This window comes from Xiphophorus couchianus, chromosome 5 (genome assembly GCF_001444195.1).
Source record: "Xiphophorus couchianus chromosome 5, X_couchianus-1.0, whole genome shotgun sequence".
In the NCBI taxonomy this organism is placed as follows: domain Eukaryota; kingdom Metazoa; phylum Chordata; class Actinopteri; order Cyprinodontiformes; family Poeciliidae; genus Xiphophorus; species Xiphophorus couchianus.
In genome coordinates, this window is record NC_040232.1 from 37,417,669 (window position 1) to 37,439,710 (window position 22,042).

The following is a 22,042-nucleotide window of genomic DNA, read 5'->3' on the forward strand; positions in this document are numbered from 1 at the left end:
TTGAACCAAGTGATCCGGAACTCAAGAACAAAATCGCAGCAAGCAAATTTTCTTCCGGGACGTATTTCAGTGAAGGACCATTTCCGTTTCCTGTTCACTTGTCAACACAAGCTCCACGCGCGTACTCCTGAGAGCGAGATGGTAAGGCAGCGTGAGTCTGCCGTGTGTTGACAGCAGCCGCGGCTAGAAGGACGGAGAACTGATGGTTGTTACTGTGTTCCTCAGCCGAAGGCCCAGAAGAGCAAAGCTGCGGACAAAGTCGTCCATCCGTTCAGCAGGAAGGCCGCTTACCTGAACCGGGAGGACGTCCGGCTGAAGCGGAAGGAGAGGCCAGTCCATGAGAACCAGAACCGGCGCTGCTTCCAGCTGTTTGGACCTCTTTAGGCTAATTGGCGTTTCTTTCATGTTACAGGATGAAGAGTGAAAAAGCAACACGCCTGAGCAACATAGGCGAGTTTGTGGTTCTATTTATAATAAAAAATAAATATAAGAATAGTTGTTGTTGTGAAGCTAGAGGCCTGTGAGCTCACGGTTCTGCTTGTTATAAATCACAGGTGAGAAGCTGCTGTGGTTTCAGAGTCAACTGGATCCTAACAAGACGAGTTACACCAAGAGAGATGCCTGTCAGGTTGTTGAAAGGTACCAGACCCGGTTCTGCTGGCTCTTCCCAGACCTTTAATTCAATTCAAAAATACTTAATTGATCCCAAAGGGAAATTAAATGTTGTAACTCATTAACTCCAAATTCTTCAAAGTCTTTTTGTAGATGGTTATTAACTGATATTGAGCATCTATTGTGAGATAAGTATTGGTTTTTTGTCCAACCATTTATAACTGATATATCTGGATAAGTAGTTCTAGACCGTGGAGAACCTTCCATGATTTAAATGTGTCCAAGTTTGAAGGATTTCTATGATCTCTGAATGTTGAGTTTAAGTCAGAGCAGCAGAACCAGAGTTACCAGCACTGCTGTATTTATAGGGCTGACTATGTTTGTCTGGATTGTTCAGGTACCTCCACAGATTCGACTCGGAGCTCGAGCAGATCGAGTTGGTGAACGGGATCAAGGGTCGTCAGGGTCGTCTCCACGGCGCCAGAGAAGCGGCCATCAAACAGAGCGTAGAGCGAGAGCGGGCGCAGTTTGAGGGCGCTGGGTTGGGTGAGTCACTGCCGGAGACACAAAGCAGCTGTGCACATTGATAATTCCGGTCAGATTCCATCTTTCCTTGTTGTTTTTTTTTGTTTGTTTGTTTGTTTTTCAGAGATCCCAGACATCATCAACACCAAGCATCTGAAATCATTCAGGTCAGATTTTGAGGCACACTAATTAGACCTAACTGATCCATTCCAAGTCCAGTTTTGATTTGCCGGATCGTAATGAAACACACAGTCGTGTCCTAGACTCAACCCTTCTGACCCAAACCCTTACCATCACAAAAGAGGACATTGGTTAACAATTAACGATAACACTGGTTTGAGACCAATTGCGAGTGACGTATTGGTAAGGATATAATAAGCAAGTTCACCTTCTCAAAGACCAGTAAACTTTAATTTTGTAAATAACACTTAACACTGAAACTGGATATTTTAAATGTTCAAAATAAAACAACCCAAAACAATAAAACGGGAAACAAACACTTAGTTCAGTGAATATTCTATATACTGAATATTCTACCAGATGTATTATCTATTTATATTGATAATGTGCAATATTGAAATATATATTAGTTTATTGTCCAGCCCTAAGTGTATGTATATATTCAAGCCTTAATGTGTAATTTTGCCTAATCCACACATAATCTGATCAAATTCACAACCCTTGTTCCTAGAAACGGCAATAATAATAAAAAAAAGGTACAAAACATGTTGAAAATACAATAAGATTTTCATTAAGACTCTTTATAACATGTCTCTCAAGTATAGGGGGAAAAACTAAATATTTTTTTAAAATTTTCTTCAGAGATTGGACTGGAGATCTGAAGAAACTTCCAAACATAAAAATGCGAAACGTTTCAAGCAAAGTTTTGGACACAAAGGCTGAGACGGAGGAAAAAGAGGAGGTGGAGCATGATAATGATGATGAAGATGATGATAGAAGAGATGAAGATGATGAAGAAGAGGCGCTGGATGACAACATGGAGATGCCAGAGTCTCACTAACACTCACCTCAGTCTGACTGGATCACGCTGCTCTGCCACGACTGTCCACAAGATGGTGCTAGACCTTCAGATTCAGCCGCACCAAACCTTTTCCGTTGGGTTTAATAACAGCAGCAGCTTTTTGGATGTTCTACATTCATCGTTTATTGCACAGACAAAAAAAAAAAAAGGTTTTGCATGTAACCCACGGCGTCTCCAATCAGAGCTATGAACAGACTGTGGATCGAAGACATAAACACGCTCTGACCCCTGAACTGTGACCTGTGACACTGGAAATCACATCTGTAGAAAACTTTAGAAAATTAAACATTCATCTCTTTTTAAGGTTTAGACAAACACGGCTGCAATCTAACAAAAAAAAAAAAACACCAACAGATGGCAACTGTAAAACCTCTAATCATATTGACATTGAAATCACTGACTGCAGAGTAAGAACCACAAACGACAACAAAACTGCCCTAATACATTTAAAAAGGTCACATATTTAGATTCAGACTGGAATTAAGACTAAATGCTTTAATAATTACAAGTCTTTGGTGTCTGAAGACCTGAGTGTTTGAAGGTGTCAGTGTGCTTCAAGTCATGGACAAAGTCTCATATGAACCGCTCTGTGGAACTCTTGGGTTTTATTTAGTAGTGTCAGATAAAAGGGAGGCTACATTAAAATGCATCCAGAACTTTATTTTATGTTTGTGTATCAAATAAAATCCTGTTGAAATGAAGGAACTTTGTGGCTGTAATGACAGAATGTTAAATATCTTAAAGTCCTGTTCTTCTACATCTCCAGAGTCCTTCACACACTGATGGTGGGGAGCTAGCTTGTAGCCACATCTGCCCCGGGGCAGTTTGACAGGAGGGATTTTCAGGGGCACGAATACTTCTGCAATGTAGACAAAACCAGTTAGTGGGTCTGATCAGTGTGTAAATGTGACGGTTAGAGGTGGCGGCTGAGAGGATTTGAACTAATGTACATTTCTACATCATCACCTGCTGGATATTTCGACGATATGGCTGAAAAACATAAGTGTTTCATATCAGTCTATTGATAATTACTGATTAGTTTTTTGTTTTAGATATTTAAAATCCTGCCAAACTTCTGGTGTGACTGTTCCTGTTTTAGCCACAGTTTTCTCTCCATGCTGATTTTTATTTTTTAAGAAGTTATGAGACACTGTGGCAAAACCTGACACTCCTGCTGCGCAAGTTACTGAACAGGTTGTTGCTAGGTAACCAATGAGTGAGTCAGTTGACGCCACTATCCTTCAGTATGGGTTTTCTCCCAACACTGATTTTCCTCCAGTAGATTTTCTACCAGGCCAATCAGAAACAGAAGGAGGAGTCGACAACGATGACGTTGATTTTCTGCACTGTTTTAGATTTGCCTGTTTTAGCAATGGCAGTGTGGGAAGTGAACGAAGTCGATCAGAGTGTGCTTTGGTCTCGCTTCCAAATATCGAATTATCAAATGACAGCCATCTTGTTTAGCCCTGCACTTCTCTCTTTGCAGCGGAGGACGATTGTTTACAGTGCAGCCAATTTTCAGGAAGCTTCATAGCTTCCCAGCTAGGAAGCCAGCGCATTACATATGTCACGGAGAAATGTTGGCATTTGGGTAAAGTTTAAAACTTCACCTGATTCCATGCCTCCAGGAAGCAATCGTTTCTCAACAGCTGAGAATCTGGACTGTACGAAGCAAACAGCGTAGAATGAGGGGCTGGTTGTTACCTGACCACCTGATATCAGCAACTTTGCTTTGCTAGCCTTGAGCAGCTAAACTTTGCCTACATCTTCCAGAATGCTGTGGAGTTCAGTGAATATTCTCAATATTTAATTTTCTATCAGTTGCATTATCCATTGATATTGATCATGTGTCTATCGTATTATATATTGTCTGGTATATGTGGGATGTGTGAAGCTTTATATGTGAACTCGGTCTTCAGTTTGCTAGGCATATTTGAAGCACACTGACCTCTGGTTGACCCCATCGTCAGGAGTTTCAACTACATCATTTCTATCAGTGCAGGTTTAGAAAGTGCATACTTATAACATGGCATCAACAAGCCATTAAACCACGTCTTTTCTCTTCAGTCCCCCTCTTATTGTCTCCCTTTTCTTACTGGTCTCTTGCGTTTTGTTCCTCCACATCATGCCAGCTGTCCTGGACGGGATCAGTACTTAGACTCATCTGCTGCATCTCAAAGACCAGTTATCGCTGAGGCTGAGTAGAAAGTACCACCTGAGTCTTGAATCACGCCTTGCTCTCTGAACAGAGCACAGAGTGGTCCGGCATGCAGGGGCATCGGTCAGACGGGGTTTGGGTCCGGAGCCACCGCAGCCTCCACGGACAAGTCCGAGTCCATGTCCTGAGCTGGAGCAGGAGCCAGAGCGGAAGCCGGAGCGACGGGAACCTCCACAGCTCCGTGCTTCCCGTTGGACATGGCACCGGGCCGGGCCTGAGGTGGGTGGTGCAGGTTCTTCTCCGGGCAGTTCTGCACCGTGATGATGCGGTTGAAGGCCTTGAGGCGGCGCCACAGCTGCAGGTAAACTTTGCACTGGATGTACATGAAGATGAGGCCGCCCGTGAAGCCGATGGCCACCACGATCAGCTTGGTCCAGAAGGGCCACTCCAGCACACCTGTGGAGGCAGAGAACCCCCCAACCCGCAGTCAGCCGGGCTCCAAGGGGAGCGCTGGAGGACGGGGGGAGAGTGTGTGCGCAGAGCTGCTTACCCTGAGCTGAATAGTACTTTAGAAGAGAAACTCTCCGTAACTCATCTGCAATCAAGAGCGGGAGTAATTTCTCTGCTTGTCTGAAGCTATGATTGAAAGCTGCAGTATGTAACTTTCATAAAAAATATATATATTTATTTTTATATATTTGTTGAAACTGTCAATATGTTGTGACAGTATGGTGTGAGACATACATAAAATCAAGTTCCTCAGCTTTCTCCCAGTGCCAACAAGAAACAACTAATCAGTGCCCAGAGGTGAGTCTTAGCGCTGCCAATCAAGCTGCTCAACCTCCATCTCTTTCCAATTTTGCTGTCTGCTGCCATACAGCTTCCCCCCTTCAGCAGAGCCCATTGGGAATGCTAAGGTTAGTTAGCATGGCCACCGATTTAGCAGCACCTTCATGAGGGTGACTGATAGCAATAAAACCCTCCCCTTGGCTCTGATTGGTTGCTTTTGGTTGGAAATGCTGCATTCTTTTGGTTAGCAATAACAGCTCAGGGAGAAGGTGGAGGAGCTCAATTCTTTCACAGATTATATCTTGTCTCATATTATATTGTGACATAGTGATAGTTTTACCATTTGTTTCTTTATAAAAGTTAAGTACTGCAGCTTTAAAGTCATTTCTAAACATATAAGCCGTGTTTAATATCTATGTTTTAGTCATCTAAAATATGACGACAGCACACAACAACACAACAAAGCACTGAGAGTCTTGTTTTTGTTTTCAACGTGAAAAAAGAAGACGGAGTCAAACAGACTGAACTTCTGTGGTGTTACTTTCATCAACCTGCTAAAGGCTAGATAAATTCAGAAAATGCTCAGATAGAGAGGATCTAGAACTTCACCTTTTTGTTAAGGTTTCCACAAACTGTTCTTCGTTTCTTAAAATAAAACTAAACGACACTTCCTGCCTGCTTCTTTACAGCATTTCATGTCAGCTGAAGTCAGGGGGACTTCATCTGCTCCGATCCGGTGAAACAGTTGCAGTTCCTTTTAACAAACACCAGATGGTGCTGCACAATATTTCTAGAAAGGCTGTCATTTGTGTGTTCACAGTTCCTAATTGGTCGAAAGATCTTAGACCGACATCAGGCCTCATCATATTTGCGCAGGTGTGACTTCATCACGTTTTCTCTAATCTACAAATGATCAAAAAATCTCCAAATCTTTTAAAAGATGGTGCTAAAAGTTCTCTAGGAACGCCTGACGAGGCCGTGGCGCAATAATATCTTGCTGATAATCATGATTGAGTGCAGCCAACATTTTGCTCATAAAATGATCAATTTGACAGCACTCAATAGATTGACCAATACTCTGAAGAATGAGAACATCAAAGGAACTCGGGGAAGACATAAGAAATATAATTTTCCTCAGATTCTTCCAAAATAATCAGTTCAGACAGCTGTGCTTAATAAAACTAATCAGTTTACCCCAGCTGGAAGAATATGTGAAATGCCATTAAATAGAAATGGCTGGAACAACCGTGTCCCTGGTAACAGTAGCTGCTTTTTCATTGACCATCTAATAGCACAAGTTGAGATTTTGAAAATACATTTGCTCAATGGAAACGTGCCAGTTTCAAAAAAATTCTCGTTTTTCGATCAGAAGTTTTCACGGGGTGGTTTTTCAGCTAGATTGAAATCGGTTGTCCCGCAAATCCGCAATAGAGACATTTTATTTGTAGCAGAAGAGTCACATGATCAACAACCGGATGTTGCCACTGGCGAAAACCACGAAGAAGACGACAACAGGAAGTATGAGGACGATGACACAGCGTGTTTTTAAATGACTTATCACGTGAGCAAACCTATTCACGTGTGATTTTAATTGTGTTTCCTATTTAATAGAAACACCGCAATTACGAAATTGTTTTTTTTTGTTGTTTCTTTACATCAGGGGAAGACGGACAAAGTTTTGTGCACATTTGTTTGTAATGAGAACGCAGCTAGTGAAGCAAGCGAGCTGGTTTGAGCTGCTCTTTTTCCAGGAATGATTAAATAACAAAGTACAAAACCACTAGAGGCGCATGGAAACACCTAGAAGCCCAATGAGCGCCGACATGTTTGTGCTTTAACCCTCAGACGTCCTGAACGTCCTCAGTGACAGACTCAAGCAGCACGCTGCGATGACTTGCAGCTGTTATTGACTTTTTAAAAACTGGTTACAGGTTTTACCACATTAGTGGAAAACTCATATAATGTTGACACAAGTGAAACCATCCTCCCATCCTCAACTTCTCCTTCCACAGTCAGGAGGAGAAATTTAACACCCAAACCAGTTTGCGAGCGTTTGAAAGCTGCTACATGCTGGGAGTGTTTATGATTATTTTTAGTCAGCGAGGAAGTGGGAAGCTTTCTGTTGCCTTCTGATTATGATGAAAGTCTGAATCTTGACTTTTGAGTTTATTTTTTGACAACAGAACAGCAATTCTCCATGTCTTGCAGTTTTCCTTCATTTGAATTTTCAAACAATATATTTTTCCAAAATTATTACTGAATTTTAACTTTCTCAAAAACTTTGAAGTAAATCAACAGGATTGAAATGAGCTGAGTCAATGCAATTTAATTTTCAAAATGTAACTTTTATGCTAACAGGTAAATATTCTATACATCTCCTTTCTGTGTTTGGCTGTAAAAAGGTCTGATGGGTCTCATTTTGATTAAACAACAAAATGTCAGCTTATTTTCAGGGTTGGGCACGCTTAAAAAGTTATTTTCATACAATTTTCAGGCTTGAAAAAAAAAAATTTAATTGAGTTTGAAACACACAGGAGGTTTCTTCTTTAACTATTCAGAAAATAGACTAAATTGACACCTGACCTTGTGAGAGGGAGACAAACCGCCTTCAGGAAATCTCTTCTAAACTCTTGATGCATTCTAGAAAACTCTCTTATCTTTTACACTTTTGTCCAGATTGGGCAGATTGATGTTTCAAAGGATCACCACCACAGTAGTTTCTCAGTGCCAGTAAAAAGCTGGTTTTATATAGTTAAAGAATGGATAGATGTGTCCAAACCTTTTACTGGTTCTACAAACTAAACACCACAATCACAATTTTTACTAAATTAGAAAAAAAATGAGCAACGATTCATAGACAACATTTTTAAAGTCATGCAGTCAGAGTCAGACAGGTGAAGAGTTTAAAGGTACCCTGTGATGTTTCCTCATGACGACCCTAAATTATCCAAAACTTCCTCCAAACTAAACTGACTTTAAACTCTATGTGCAGTAAATATGAAGAAAAGTAAAAGTAAATACTAAGAAGGATATTAATCCACACACACAGCTGCAAAAACAACGGCGCTCTTTCGTCAGCATTTAAATAAATCGACCCAAAAGGATGATTGGCATAAATGAAGGTAAAAGGTCATGAAATCAATATACTTTATTTGTATAGCGCTTTTCTAAGTATTCAAAGACACTTAGTCATATTTTTACCTAATTTTAATCTAGAATTTTAAGATAAATAATTGCACTTCCATGTTAAAATGCATATAAACATGTTTGGAGTATATTGATATATGCATTCTTTAGGTTAGCTACATCAGCCAATATCTAGATGTAAGACTGAGACTTTTTATGGGCGGCTAGTCAGTGGACAGCTTGACCTTGTTTAGATATTTTAGAGCTGGGAGGGAAAACATACAGGACTAAATTATGATGCATCATATTATGCAAAAACAGTTTTTGAGCCATAAAACATTTTCACAGCTGCATGTTTAAGTAAAAGTATTCTGGATGGGAAAACATAAATATCTGCAAATATTTAAAGTCACACGTCGGTATTGGATCAGAAACTAAAAAAAAAAATCTGAATCAGAACATCTCCAATTTATCACATGAGCGACTCAGAGAGGAATTGCGTCTTTTCTTTATATTTTGCTTCTAAGGAACCAGACTTTTTCCCAATCAGTTTAAACTTTGGATGTTTTTTCACTGAGTTTCAGTTCAGCATCGATGTAAAATTAAGAAAATTGACAAGAGGAGAAAATAAAGTAGACAACCCGAATCTTTCGTGTGTTTAACAAATGAACAGCCGATAAACGAGCTGAGAGATGAATTATCCTACATTTGATCTGTACGACACATTTCATGAGCTAAATAAAGCTTTGCCTGGTTGATGCTTAAGGATGACCTTCAGAAGGTCAAGCTGTGCAATCTTTACTATTTCTCAAAAATTAAACTCCAGAACAAATTTCTTTGCTTTTAGGCTGTGATGACAAAGTTTCTAGACCAAACTATTTCTTTGCCAAGAACGCCGACTGTTCAAGAGTTCATCCCTTGAATCTCAAGAGTCGTTTGATATCTGGGTGGTTCCAAGAAAACTATAAAGAAATGACTCCAAACATTTGTAGTGTTCACCTATTATTTTTGTATTTCTTTTAAACGAGGAACGTGGGGAAACAGCACAGGGTCCTGCTGAGGGTTTGTGTTTCAGCCTGAGGGCAGACGGGAGCGTACTGACCGTTCTTCCCCAGTCGGATCTCGTCCGTGGTTCTCTTGACCAGAATGTAGACAGACCACAACATACACACTATAGCTATGAGGTGAAACAAAACCGAACAGAAGATCTTCCTCCTCTCGTTCTTCGTCATGTGCAGCTTCTCCCACTGGAACACAGACAGAGACGCAGACAGAGACGGAGACGGAGACAGAGACACAGACAGAGACGCAGACAGAGACGGAGACAGAGACGGAGACAGAGACACAGACAGAGACGCAGACAGAGACGGAGACAGAGACGGAGACAGAGACGCAGACAGAGACAGAGACGGAGACAGAGACACAGACAGAGACGCAGACAGAGACGGAGACAGAGACGGAGACAGAGACGCAGACAGAGACGGAGACAGAGACGCAGACAGAGACAGAGACGGAGACAGAGACGCAGACAGAGACGGAGACAGAGACGGAGACGGAGACAGAGACGCAGACAGAGACGGAGACAGAGACACAGACAGAGACGGAGACAGAGACACAGACAGAGACGCAGACAGAGACAGAGACAGAGACGCAGACAGAGACAGAGACAGAGACGCAGACAGAGACGCAGACAGAGACAGAGACGCAGACAGAGACAGAGACGGAGACAGAGACAGAGACGGAGACAGAGACGCAGACAGAGACGGAGACAGAGACGGAGACGGAGACAGAGACGCAGACAGAGACACAGACAGAGACGCAGACAGAGACGGAGACAGAGACGCAGACAGAGACACAGACAGAGACGGAGACAGAGACACAGACAGAGACGCAGACAGAGACAGAGACAGAGACAGAGACGCAGACAGAGACGCAGACAGAGACAGAGACAGAGACGCAGACAGAGACAGAGACGGAGACAGAGACAGAGACGGAGACAGAGACGCAGACAGAGACGGAGACAGAGACGGAGACGGAGACAGAGACGCAGACAGAGACGGAGACAGAGACGCAGACAGAGACACAGACAGAGACGGAGACAGAGACACAGACAGAGACGCAGACAGAGACAGAGACGCAGACAGAGACGCAGACAGAGACAGAGACACAGACAGAGACGCAGACAGAGACAGAGACAGAGACGCAGACAGAGACGCAGACAGAGACACAGACAGAGACGCAGACAGAGACACAGACAGAGACACAGACACAGACAGAGACGCAGACAGAGACGCAGACAGAGACGGAGACAGAGACGCAGACAGAGACATGGTGAGAGAGCTTCCACTGAGAACTAAAGTGTTAGAGTCAGTGATGTGATGGAGTGAAGTACAAATACTTAGTTACTTACTGTACTTATGTACATTGTTCGTGTATCTGTACTTTTCTTAAGTAGGTTTCATCGTGACTTGTCCTCCATTACATTTTACATTAAATATCTGTACTTTCTATTCCACTATAACGTGCTGCGTTACATTCATATCATATTGTGTGTTTTTTAATTGTTTATTTATTTGAAAGTATAAAATAAATTATTCGAGTTAGCCAGTTAAAAACAAACAAACAAAAAAAACAAAACAAGTTTTGAAACTGAAACTGGTGTGAGGAAATTAAAATATTGTTTGCCGTTACATGCTGTATTTCTGTAGCTGTGGAGTTGATGACAAACTGGAGGTCAAATGTCAGTAGAAATGATTAAAGCAAGTTTTACTTGAACCACATCGGTTTTCTTTGTTTTAAATAAAAACATTGAAAGATATAATCGTTCCTCTTTCTTAGTTAGCTTAATGGCGTTTAATGCTGCAGGTTGTCCCTGAAATTATGGTGCACAGAATCACAAATCCAAGTGTGAATTATGTAACAAAGAGTAAATACAATGAAAATATTAATTGTTCGTTAAAATGCAACAACACTCTTAATGTAGTAAAGGAAAAATACATACAGCAGACACACTTAATGATACAAGACCGTTGCATTTCACTGCAAAAGCAAAATCTTACGAAGTATTTTTGGTTCAGTTTCTAGAGTAAATATCTCAATACACTTGAAATAAGACAAAACTAAAATACAAGTTACTATTCAGAAAGACATAGGAGTCAATAATTCCTTAACATTGATGAGAAATGATCTGTTCCATTAGCAGATTATTTCACTTACAGCACAAGATTTTTCTCATGTTATAAGTGAAATAATCTGCCAGTGGAACCAGAACCTTTTCATTGGATATTAAGGAATTATTGACTTAAAAAAGCTCCTGTATCTTGCTGAAAAGTTACTTAGAAGTTAGTTTAATCTCCTTGCAAGTAGATGAGGTATTTGCACTGGAAACTAGAAATATACCAAAAATACTTGGTAGGATTTTTGTGTTTTTGCAGTGTAGGGGATACATGTAACAAGTAGCTACCACTACTTTCAATACTTCACTATTTTTAACAGCATCTACTTACTTACTTTTACTCAAGTTAAAAAAAATGAGTCTAGTAGTTTTACTTTCACTGAAGCACATTTTTGTCCATTTATTTGTACTTTTACTGAAGCTCAGTGTTTGGGTATTCACTGGTCAGAGCTGAGTTCTCAGGAGGCTCGATGAGTGTGTGTGTGTGTGTGTGTGTGGGTGTGGGTGTGGGTGTGTGTGTGAGCTCACCTTGCTCAGAGGTTTGAGCTTGGTTTCCATGATGAAGTCGAACTTGCAGAGCTCACAGCAGCGCGTGTCGGACGACTTGATCCACTGGTTGAGGCAGCCCTGGTGAACGAAGCTCAGGCTGCCGGTGCAGCGGCAGGGCGTGATCAGTGGACAGTCCTCGTCCCCCTCACAGTGGCAGATCCTACGCAGAAACACACATGACACACACACACACACACACATCATGAGAGGGAAACACAAGGCCCCTCAAAAGTGTTCATGTCCCTGAAACTGCTTCACATTTTGTCAACTTACAACAGACTGATGAAGTGTTTGATGAAGAATGCATTTCATTCGTCTTCTTTTTTTTTTGACAGACCAACAAAAAATAAGAAATAAAAGGTAAATGAAGCATGCTTAAACATTTTTAAACAATAAAAAGAAAAGTGTCCGCCAGGAGGTTGTTCTTCTCGGAGGGTAACTTTTCAAAGGCAGCTTTTGCAGCTCTGAACTTTGGCTAGGACATTCTAACGTATCAAAGTGTCATCTGAATCCATGCTGCTCTAGCGCTCCCTGACTGTCCAGCCTGAGGTTGAACATCTGACCAGGCCTCAAGTCCTTTGTGGATTTTTTTGTCCATCCCTGCCCTATATTGAGCTCCTCCCATCATCATCATCATCAGCAGCATGATGCTGCCACCAGCTTGTTTCACTGGGTCTAGGGAATGTTCAGGGAGATGTGCAGCCTAGTTTTTTTTTTCAATAAATCAGATGTGTAGGTGAATAAGAGCACAATTTGAATAAATGTCTGTAGGTTTTGAGCTGTGGAGTTCTGCAGAGTCACTGTTACTTTGTTACATAAAATAAAACAGTTCTATGAGAACATCAGGAATGGAGGTGAATGATGTTGGGGGGTGTGAATACTTTTAACAAGCAGCTGTTTAGTGTTTTTGTACAGTCGTCAGTCGTCTTCCTGTTCACACACTAACCTGCAGACCTCCAGCTCAGAGTCGTCTGAACCGGGTCCGGCTGTGCCCCCGTGACCCTCCCCGGCCCCGCAGTGGTTCTGGGGGATGGGCACCGACATGTTCCCGTCTCCAGACCCCCTCTCCTGGTATCTCTTGGTGATCAGTTGCTCGCCATCCTCCGCCAGTGAGGAGCTGTCTCTGGAGCTCCGGGACCGGCAGCTCTTCTTCTCCCCCTCTCTGCTTCGGGACCTTTGGTTCCGGGAGACGGGGCTCTTCGCTGAGCCCCTGGTGCTGTGTCTCTTCTTGAGGCCGCCGCTGTCCTCCACCAGGGGCTGGTTCTCCTTCTCCTCGTCCGAGTCCACCGACTGCAGCTCCATGGCCTCGCCCTTGTCCTGCCGCGCTCCGCGGCCACCTGCGGCGTCCCTCTCTCGGCTGCTGACACTGCGGCGCCGCGCTCGTCGGGCTTTCTCTTTGCTCCAGCTGCGGGCTTCCCGCCCAGCCTCGTCCTCGGTGGAGGAGTCGGACTGCGCCGCGCCGGAGCGCCTGAGGCGGGGAGGAAGCTCCTTGCGGTTCCTGAAGAAGCGCTCCCGCTTCTCGCCCAGCTCGCTGCGGTCGGAGCTGAGGCTGCGGTCGCTCTGCTCCTGTTTGCCGCTCGGGTCCACGCAGTCAAAGGTGGAGCAGCTGCTCCTCTTGCGGCGGTGCCGTCTCTTCTTCTTCTGGGCCTGGGCCGATGAGCTCAGGGCCGTGCCGGTGACTGTCATGGCAGAGGGATTGGGTTTGTGCTTGCTGGGCTTGTGGGACTCAGAAATATCATCTAAGCGGGTCGGCTGGCCAGAGCTAAGCACACAAACACACAGAGGAAGATGGACATGAACAAACACGAAAACAGCAGATGGAACAGAATTGGGGGGGGGACGTTATGAATTGAATGTGCAAAACATAAAAAATAAATGCACAGTGAACATTACTGCAGGAAACAAGAAATAAAATATTCAGCAGATTTTTGAGAAATTGATTATTTTGATGCTGGCACTCGATAAAATGTAATGTTTTTTTTTTATTTTACAGATTTCAAGAGGTTACTCTATGATGTTTTTATTATGTAAGGCACTTTGAACTACCTTGATGCTGAAATGTGCTACATAAATACACTTGGTCGACTGATTTATTGATTGATATGCATCTGTAGAATTTCTCCCTTAAATCAAAAAAGAGGAGAAAATGTAAGAGGAGACGCTACTGAAGCCAAGCAGCGACGCCTCCTGCATGTTCGGGGCGTTGCTGCCCTGCAGAGCTTCAGAAACTTGTTGCATCTTTCATTTTCTCTCATTTATCTAATTCCAGCCACAAACCTCAATGCATTTTACTGGGATTTTATGCGACCGACAAACACAAAGCATTACTTCATTAAAAAGAGGAAGGAAAATAGAGGGTTATTACAAATGACTACCTGATAATAAAATAACGCAATAAAGACAAAACTAACTTACAAGTAACCTTTCAGCAAAATGTGAGTTTAAGTCAATAATTTCTTAATGTCGATTAAAAACACTAGTTCCACAGGCAGATTATTTCACTTATAATATGGGAAAATTGTCTTGTTATTAGTTAAACAAACCTGCCAGAGGAACTAGTTCTGCTTCACCAATATTAAGGAATTACTGACTTAAAACAAGCTCCTATTTCTTGCTGAAAATTTACTTGTAAGTTAGTTTTGTCTTAATTTAAGTGTATTAAGACAAAACTATGATCTTTGCACCAGAAACCAGACCAAAATACTTGGCAAGATCTTATGTTCTTGGAGTGGACTGAACAGTTTCTATTTACATCTTGAAGAAAAGCATCCCCACAGCATGATGCCGCCACCACCGTGGATTACTTTGATGATGTTGTGTTCAGCCACATGCTCTGTTTGCCCAGCCTGCAGGTTTAGTTGGAGCCTTGAGTTCTCAATTTGAGGCTGGTTGTCCAACTAATGTTCAGATTTATACTGAGGTTAAATTAAACACACACGGATGTCATATGTGACTGTTGAATTTCATGCAACTGAGTGCAAGTCACATTTTTCAGCTTTCATTGTTTTTTTGTGAAACCTATTTTTCCTCCCGTTTCACATCCATAGACCACTTTGTGTTGGTCTGTCACATAAAGTCGAGCAACAATACATCGAATGGAAAGGAAATGCTAAAAGAAGTTAATAGCGTTGCAAAAAAAACCTGTAGATATAACAGGTGCAAGTCAGACAAAAAGAAAAGGTTGTACTATTCACTTATAACATCAAAAGAATAACTAATTCATTTATTATTTCTGGTTTCAAACAGAAAAAATTTGCGTCGTGCATAAATTAGCATCTGAAAATCTTGATTTGGGGAGAAAACTTTATGCAACAAAACTTTATTTTAGGTACGACGATACACACCAAACCACTGAACCAGGAAAATCCAGTTTTATGTAAAAAAAAAAAGAAAAAAAAAAGACATCTTTAGTCCATTCTTCAAAGAAAATGAACAAAAAAATAATAATAATTTTAATTGGTGCAAATAAAACCTGATGTTCCTGCAGAAACGTTTGTCTTCTGTTCTGATAGCTGGTGACACGTTGTCACAGTCTTTCCATATTCACTTTTTGAAAACAAATGCTAAAATCCTGAGCTGTTCCTGGGCGGGATGCATGTTGTTCCTCCGCTCCAAGCAGTAGAACTTACTGTACATGCTCAAAACCAGAAGGAGAATCTCTGATGTGGATAATGAATAATTATGAAGTGAGAAGAAGACGGGACATAAAGGTTCAAACACGCATTTCCTGTTTTCCCCAAAGGGACCCCAAACTATCACCACCACAAGCTCTCATTTTCCCTTTCCTCATTCCATACCGATCCCGACTCCATATCATATAATAACTCCATTTATTTTTGCATTTTCAGATGCAGAGCCCTTCCTTCCTCTGCAGTAGCAGACAGCTACATACCTGCAGATGTCCTGAGCAGACGGGGTTGTTGATGCTCTTGAAGCTGTGTTGCTGACCTGAAAGGGATAAGAATAAAAATAAAGCTTTTATTTTATGCTTATTTTCTTCTCTAACAGTCTGTTCTAAATTCATATTATCAATGCACCAAAAATATTATTTTGATTATTTTATTAATTTACTACTAATCTTCTCATCTGAAATCAGAACACTAATCCAAACTGGTTGGACCCAGCTTTAAGCATGCTCAACGTTGTCACTTGTTAAGCATGGTGGTGGTAGCATCATGCTGAGGGTCTGGTTCTTTGACATGTAGGTGTTTCAAAGAAAGGGAATGAAGTCATAAAAAAGAAGTTTAGACTGCCTTCAAATGAAATGAAAACACAGATAAAAGCTGACAAACAGTGAACTTCTGAAATGACTCTAATCTTAACGTATCATAATTTTGTGAGCTGTGCTTAAAATCCAGGTCCAGTCCAGGAATCCAGTCAGTTTAAAGGGCCGGTACCGATTCTAATAGGAAGAGTGGCAACATGTATAGCCAGGGTGTTGCTGTTAACAACAAAAAAGCCTGAGGTCGCGGTGCATCGACCCCTAATGCGTACGGGATCGTTTACGTATGTGGGCCTGTATGCATACTTCTGAGCCTGTAACTTAAGACTTGCTCAGGCTGTGCTTGTATTTAACATGCGGCTGCTTTTTCACTCATGTACCACGTCATGACACGCTGCTCCTTTTTGTCTTAGGCAGCAGTAAAGGTTGCAACCTGAAACCTCTCTTCCCAGCAGACAAAAATATCTCTACACAACAGGAAAAACTAGATCTAAACCTGAAAGTTTCACTGCTGCCATTTTAAAAGATTAGCAGAGTCTGACTCACTGTTAGAAAAATACAAAAGGATGGAGGAGGAGTAGGAGGAGGAGGAGGGGGGGGGTGACTCAGTGTTCTTCAGCTGTATTATGTGATTTTATGCAACACCTTTGGATTTGTGACAGTGTGTCACAGAGATGTTAGTAGCTTCTTTCAAATTTGATACAAAAATAATTTATTAAAGAACAACAAAGTGTCTCCTCAGAGCCATTCAGCAAAGTCTGCTAGATTATTAGCCGACGTCAGATGGGGCCTTGACACAGGCAGGTAGACATTATGACGTCTTTAACCGATAAGGCTTTATTATTTGCACATTTATTACCTTGGAAATGCTGCTGGACCGACTGCCAGAGCGCCCAGGAGCTTTCCTTCCCTGCAAAGAAGGCAAAGGTAACTCTGAGTCATAAACATAAAACAATATTGTTCCTCATAATGTTGCTGGCCCAGACGGAGCTCGACTCACACAGTTCCAGAACGGAAACAATCACCATCAGTTCTAAACTACCCAGGGAATCAGTGATGTTTTCTACGGAAACCGGGAAAGTCATTTTTTCCGTGGCTTATGTTAATTACCCATTTTCTCGAGATAGCGAGTTGATTTCCCAAATGTTTTTTTCCAGATAAGTTAATTTCCAGATGTTTTTTTCTCCATACAACGAGTTAACTTCCCATTGTCTCAAGATAAGTTAATTTTCCTACGGTTTTCTAAATATAGCGAGTTATTTTCCGGTTTTCTGTATGTATCATTTCCTGATAGTTTTCTTGAGATACCGAGTTAACCAGGCCTAAATTCCAAATATTCACCTGGATATTTTTTTTTTGTTTGTTTTTTTTTGCTTATTTTAAATTGTACGAAGTTCTTTTAATGTCCTGTGAGTAAATACATTTGCCCATTTCTCCACAACAACAGGAACTTTTCAATTTACCGTCTACAGTCTAAAACAATCTATTAAAAATTAGGATTAAACTGAAGAAAACATGCTACTTACAACGGCGGGAGTCAAATTACCGTAATAACCCAATATTGGCTGGAAAGCGCAACGTGTCCCCTTTCAGAAACCGTTGGAATTTTTCAGATGGCGCAAAGCGTCGCAGAGTTACGTTGGCTTGGAAAAGCAAACACACACACACACACACCAATCAGCAATGGATGAATGGCGTGTGGGTGTGTGTGTGTGTGTGTGTGTGTGTATGGGTGCGTGTGTGTGTGTGTGTTAAATGTGATTTCATCCCTCTGCCGTTGTGCCGTGCATTTGAAGGATAACTCATCAGAAAAAAAAAAAAGCGGAGTTGTCTGCTCTCGGCTTCATGCCTGTAAAAATATTAATTTCAAACCAGATGACGTAACTCCACCTGATTTTACAACCAAAACAAAGTTTAACCTTTAAAACTAGTTTGATCAGAAAAAATGAAATCAAAATGTGTGACGCATTAACACGAGCTTGCAAACACGATAATCTTATAGTAATTGCTCCCAAAAATGAAAAAGTGGATAAAAAACAAACTAATGTTCAACCTGACCGCCTTTTCGCACCTCCTGTTTCTGCGGCGTTGCCTGATCCTGCTGTAGTTACAGTTTTAAAATCCAACGTCAGAGGTCACAGGTCACATGTCCTCACAATTTCACCGTGATCCGCGCTAAAGCCACGAATCCTATTAGCCGTTTGTCCAGCTCCAGGGGCACCACGCTGTTCATCAGAGGGTTGCTATTTAAAGGCAACTTAAGGACGTTTACCCCGAACAGCGATCGCTCAGGCCTTGAACTACACCATCGCCTGATCAGCCGTGGCCTCGGCTCCTCACTGCAGGAGTTAACGGTTCAGGATTTAGGCGATTACTTTAACAGACTGGGTCTGCTCCGTGCTGGATCAGTAGAAAAATATTTATAGCACTCAGCCACGGAGAAAAGTCAGGACACCCTCTGTTAGTTATATGGTTTTCTTAAACATATACATTTTCTGGTTTTTAAACAGGTTCAAAAACATATTCCACCCTACTATCATTTATTAAACTCACCTGAAGCCAAAGAAGACAGGTTTGAGTTTTGATTCAAAATCATTTTTCAGCTCCACTAACAGCAAAAATACATTTATATAAAACATGAATGTAAAGAAACGTTTTCTACTGTTATTTTGTCATTTTTAACTCCCAGAGCAGATTAGCTGAACAGAAATCGCAGAGTTTGTGTCGAGAATTTGGAGCGTTGTTTAGAACAGCCAATCAGAGGGCATATGAAGTGAGGTGGATGACTGTTTAGGGTCTAGTTAATCAGTGAAATCATTGAAAAATGCTGTCTGGATTTGTTCAGGTCATTTTTGAGTGAAATTAAATTTGAGTTAATGATGTGAAACATTTAAATCTGCAGTAGATAACTTTATATGAAACATATGTGTTTACATATTAATCACCGTGCCACAGATAATCTGGAGAAAAAGGGGAAAAAAAGAGGACCTCTACCTTTTCCCAGACTCCCACTGGGCCTCTGGGCTCTGATTGGAAGCAACCAATCAGAGCCTGGAGGCGGGTCTTAGTGCTGTCAATCATGCCTCCCATCTCCTTGTTCTCTGCTACGATACAACTTCTTCCCCTCAGCAGTCTGCCATGAATGCTCAAGCTAGTTAGAGTAGCTTGAGCTATGAGTAACAATTTTGTTACAACTCCTGTGAAGTTGTTTCTCTGCCATTAACACATTTAGCAGCGTACACAAGTTGATTGACAGCGCCAAGTCCCTCCTCCTGTCTTTGATGGTTTCATGGCCATTTCATCAGACCAATCTTTTCCTGGATAATCTGTCTCATACTGTCCTGACATAGTGATTGTTATTTATGTAAAAAAAAAAAATTCAATAAAAGTTAAGTACTGCAGTAAATCTGAAGTGTGATTGACAAAAGCCCAGAAGAATTGAGTGACCTGCATTCAGGGGTGATGTAGTGATTCCAAAACCACTGTGGGCTTCTGAGAACTTAGAACACAGATCAATGAGTCACATCTGCTCAGAAACAAACCACAGTAAACAGGTTACTGCCCCACATATCACCATGTTACACCCACACAGGGCAGTCATGTTGGCTTTGGAAAAATTCTTGAGGTTTTTCTACGGAATGAAAACCAACAACATCCTGAGGATATGATTAAAAACATTATTGTTGTTTTGCCTTTTGTGGCAGAAAGAAATATATATTTAGTGGGAAAAAAACTAAAGTTAAAAAACCCAGACTGCTTTATAAACGACAGAATAAAAGTTGCAGTTTTTTATGCCAGCGCTTTTCTAGAACACAAATGCATCTACAATTTACAATAACTTTTCAGAACTTTGATCCAATAAATCAGAGAGAAAAAACTAATAGCAAACTGGTGTTTTGAAAGTTTCCTATGGTGACGTATATCGATCAGCGAAAATCACTGAAACAAACAGGACACACTCCCTCGCCATGCTCTAAGCTGATCAAGGGATTTTCTGATAGCCAGCCGCCTTTAAACCATTCGTCCCGTTAGGAGTGAGAGTGAGCGTTGCTGTCAACAGACACCTCCATGTGTCAGAGGTTTGCACTTCTATTGGTTCATCAGTCAGAGATCAGTTTCCCCTGATGAGTCAGAAGAAAAGTTCACCTGTTTCTCCACTCAACCGCGACTCTAATTTCCAGTTCGGTTCCACGTTGGTGGAAATGTTCAACTCTTTCATTCACGAAAGTATGAATTGTTGCTGTGGTTTACTGACAGAAGACTGGCAGCCGCTTTCTTCTGCACAACCAACCCACTGATATAGTAATGCATATCACAAGATTTACTATATATACACCAATGATACATCATTTGTATTTAATCAGTTACAAATTGGATCAAAACTGGACTTTCCTTCCGGAAGAAAAGCCGTGATCAAATACTGAGAAGAACTTTGACAAAGTAAAAAGAAAAACTCACTCACTGTAACAGAGAAGTGTTGCAAGTTTCCTTTTTAAAATGTAATATGTTGGGTTTTTTTTTTTTGCAGCTCTGCTGTTTTTTGGGGGGGGGGTTTGGACACAAAAGTATTAAGATGTTTGCTCATTAGTCAGAATTATCATCCGCAAGAAAACTGTAGAAAGTTTTGTAACAGCCTGAGACCAGAGCGGCCTCTGAGTGCTAAGATAAAGATCTGCTTCTTGGGGTTTTGTTTCATGATCTGCACCTAATAGGACAATTATTCTGCCTTTGAGTTTCAGATCATACTTGTTTGTAACAGAATAACAGAAAAAGTTTTACTGACATCTAAACAAGAACCAGCTTGGTTTAAAATTGTTTAGATGCCAGATAAGTTGCAAAATGGCCCTTTATTATTAATTATTAATTATTATTAATATTATTACTATTTTAGAAGTGTTGTACATTTACTGAGAGCAGTGAGTCCTATCGTGTGACCAAACAGGAAACAGGAACCCTCTCACCAATAAATCTAAGCGAAATGTTGGGAAAGTCACACAGACCTAACTGCACACACACGATTCATGTACCTGAAAAAACAAACAAACAAAAAACAAAAACAAACAAACACACACATACACACATGCTAAAGCTCTCATCTTCTCAGTGACATAATAACTGAGGGGTCTCACACAGTTTTTAGCTCATACCTCATGGGTGTGATATCAACATTTTAAAGTTATAGAAGCACCGCAGAGACTGGAAGTTCTCCAGATGCAAAGTCTCATCATGTGACCTTTGCCCCTCCCCCATCTGTTGCTGGGACTGTCTATTAGCCAGCTCAGAGGAGGAAAATGCACTTTTTTGCTTATCAGAAATCCAACGTCAGCTGTTTGGAAAACATTTGCGTCTGCCGCAGCCGCCTCGTAAAGCAGACTGTATATCAGAGTGGGATTCTCTGCATAAAAGGAAAAGCGATGTATTCTAATATATGAGCTGCAGTTGCTGGCTGCCTGAGTGGACAGCACAAATGAATAACTGGTTAACGTCTTGGTAAACGTTTATTACTCCATCAAAATGTTAGAATATTGTGATATATTCACTTAAAAGTTACCAAATTAAGTGAGTATTATTTTTCCCCCTTTTGTGTTTAAGATAAAGAAAACAATTCAAAAGATATTAGAATTATTCTAACCGTGGAGGGAAGAACTTATTTTTAGGTTTAAATAAAAAGCAGTTAAGTTGTAACTCCTGCAGATCAGAGAGACGTCTGGCTGTCAGCAACATCAAGCTGAATTATTTTCACCAGCACAGGCCTGTCATCGTTTTCTCCTACTCTGCTCTGTAATGTCATGTTTTTCTGCTGGTTTACTGTTTTAATGTCCTTCCCATCATGTAAAGCACTTT

The 22,042-nt window shown here is 41.2% G+C and overlaps 2 protein-coding genes across 7 annotated transcripts in view; one reads left to right on the forward strand and one right to left on the reverse strand.

The window, feature by feature from the left end:
* Positions 1-2,620, forward strand: tma16 (translation machinery associated 16 homolog; the record flags this gene model as incomplete). The annotated part of the gene is made up of 7 exons (XM_028018848.1): positions 1-141; positions 226-329; positions 413-450; positions 555-639; positions 1,010-1,158; positions 1,262-1,304; positions 1,960-2,620. Coding segments are annotated over 7 exons (759 nt in total), but the record flags the coding sequence as incomplete, so codon positions are not given.
* The window catches only part of marchf1 (membrane-associated ring finger (C3HC4) 1), a 27,207-nt gene continuing 7,577 nt past the window's right edge, over positions 2,413-22,042 (reverse strand). For 3 of the 6 annotated variants that reach the window (XM_028016431.1, XM_028016427.1, XM_028016428.1), the window contains 6 exons: positions 17,058-17,108; positions 15,869-15,924; positions 12,923-13,738; positions 11,956-12,136; positions 9,355-9,499; positions 2,413-4,932 (listed from right to left, as the gene is read on the reverse strand). In XM_028016431.1, coding sequence (XP_027872232.1) covers positions 4,340-4,932; positions 9,355-9,499; positions 11,956-12,136; positions 12,923-13,662 — 1,659 coding nt within the window. In that variant the 5' untranslated portion in view covers positions 13,663-13,738; positions 15,869-15,924; positions 17,058-17,108 and the 3' untranslated portion in view covers positions 2,413-4,339. Of the gene's footprint in view, positions 4,933-9,354; positions 9,500-11,955; positions 12,137-12,922; positions 13,739-15,320; positions 15,328-15,448; positions 15,848-15,868; positions 15,925-17,057; positions 17,109-22,042 lie in introns of those variants that run through there. The other 3 variants (XM_028016429.1, XM_028016430.1, XM_028016432.1) reach the window with 3 other exon arrangements.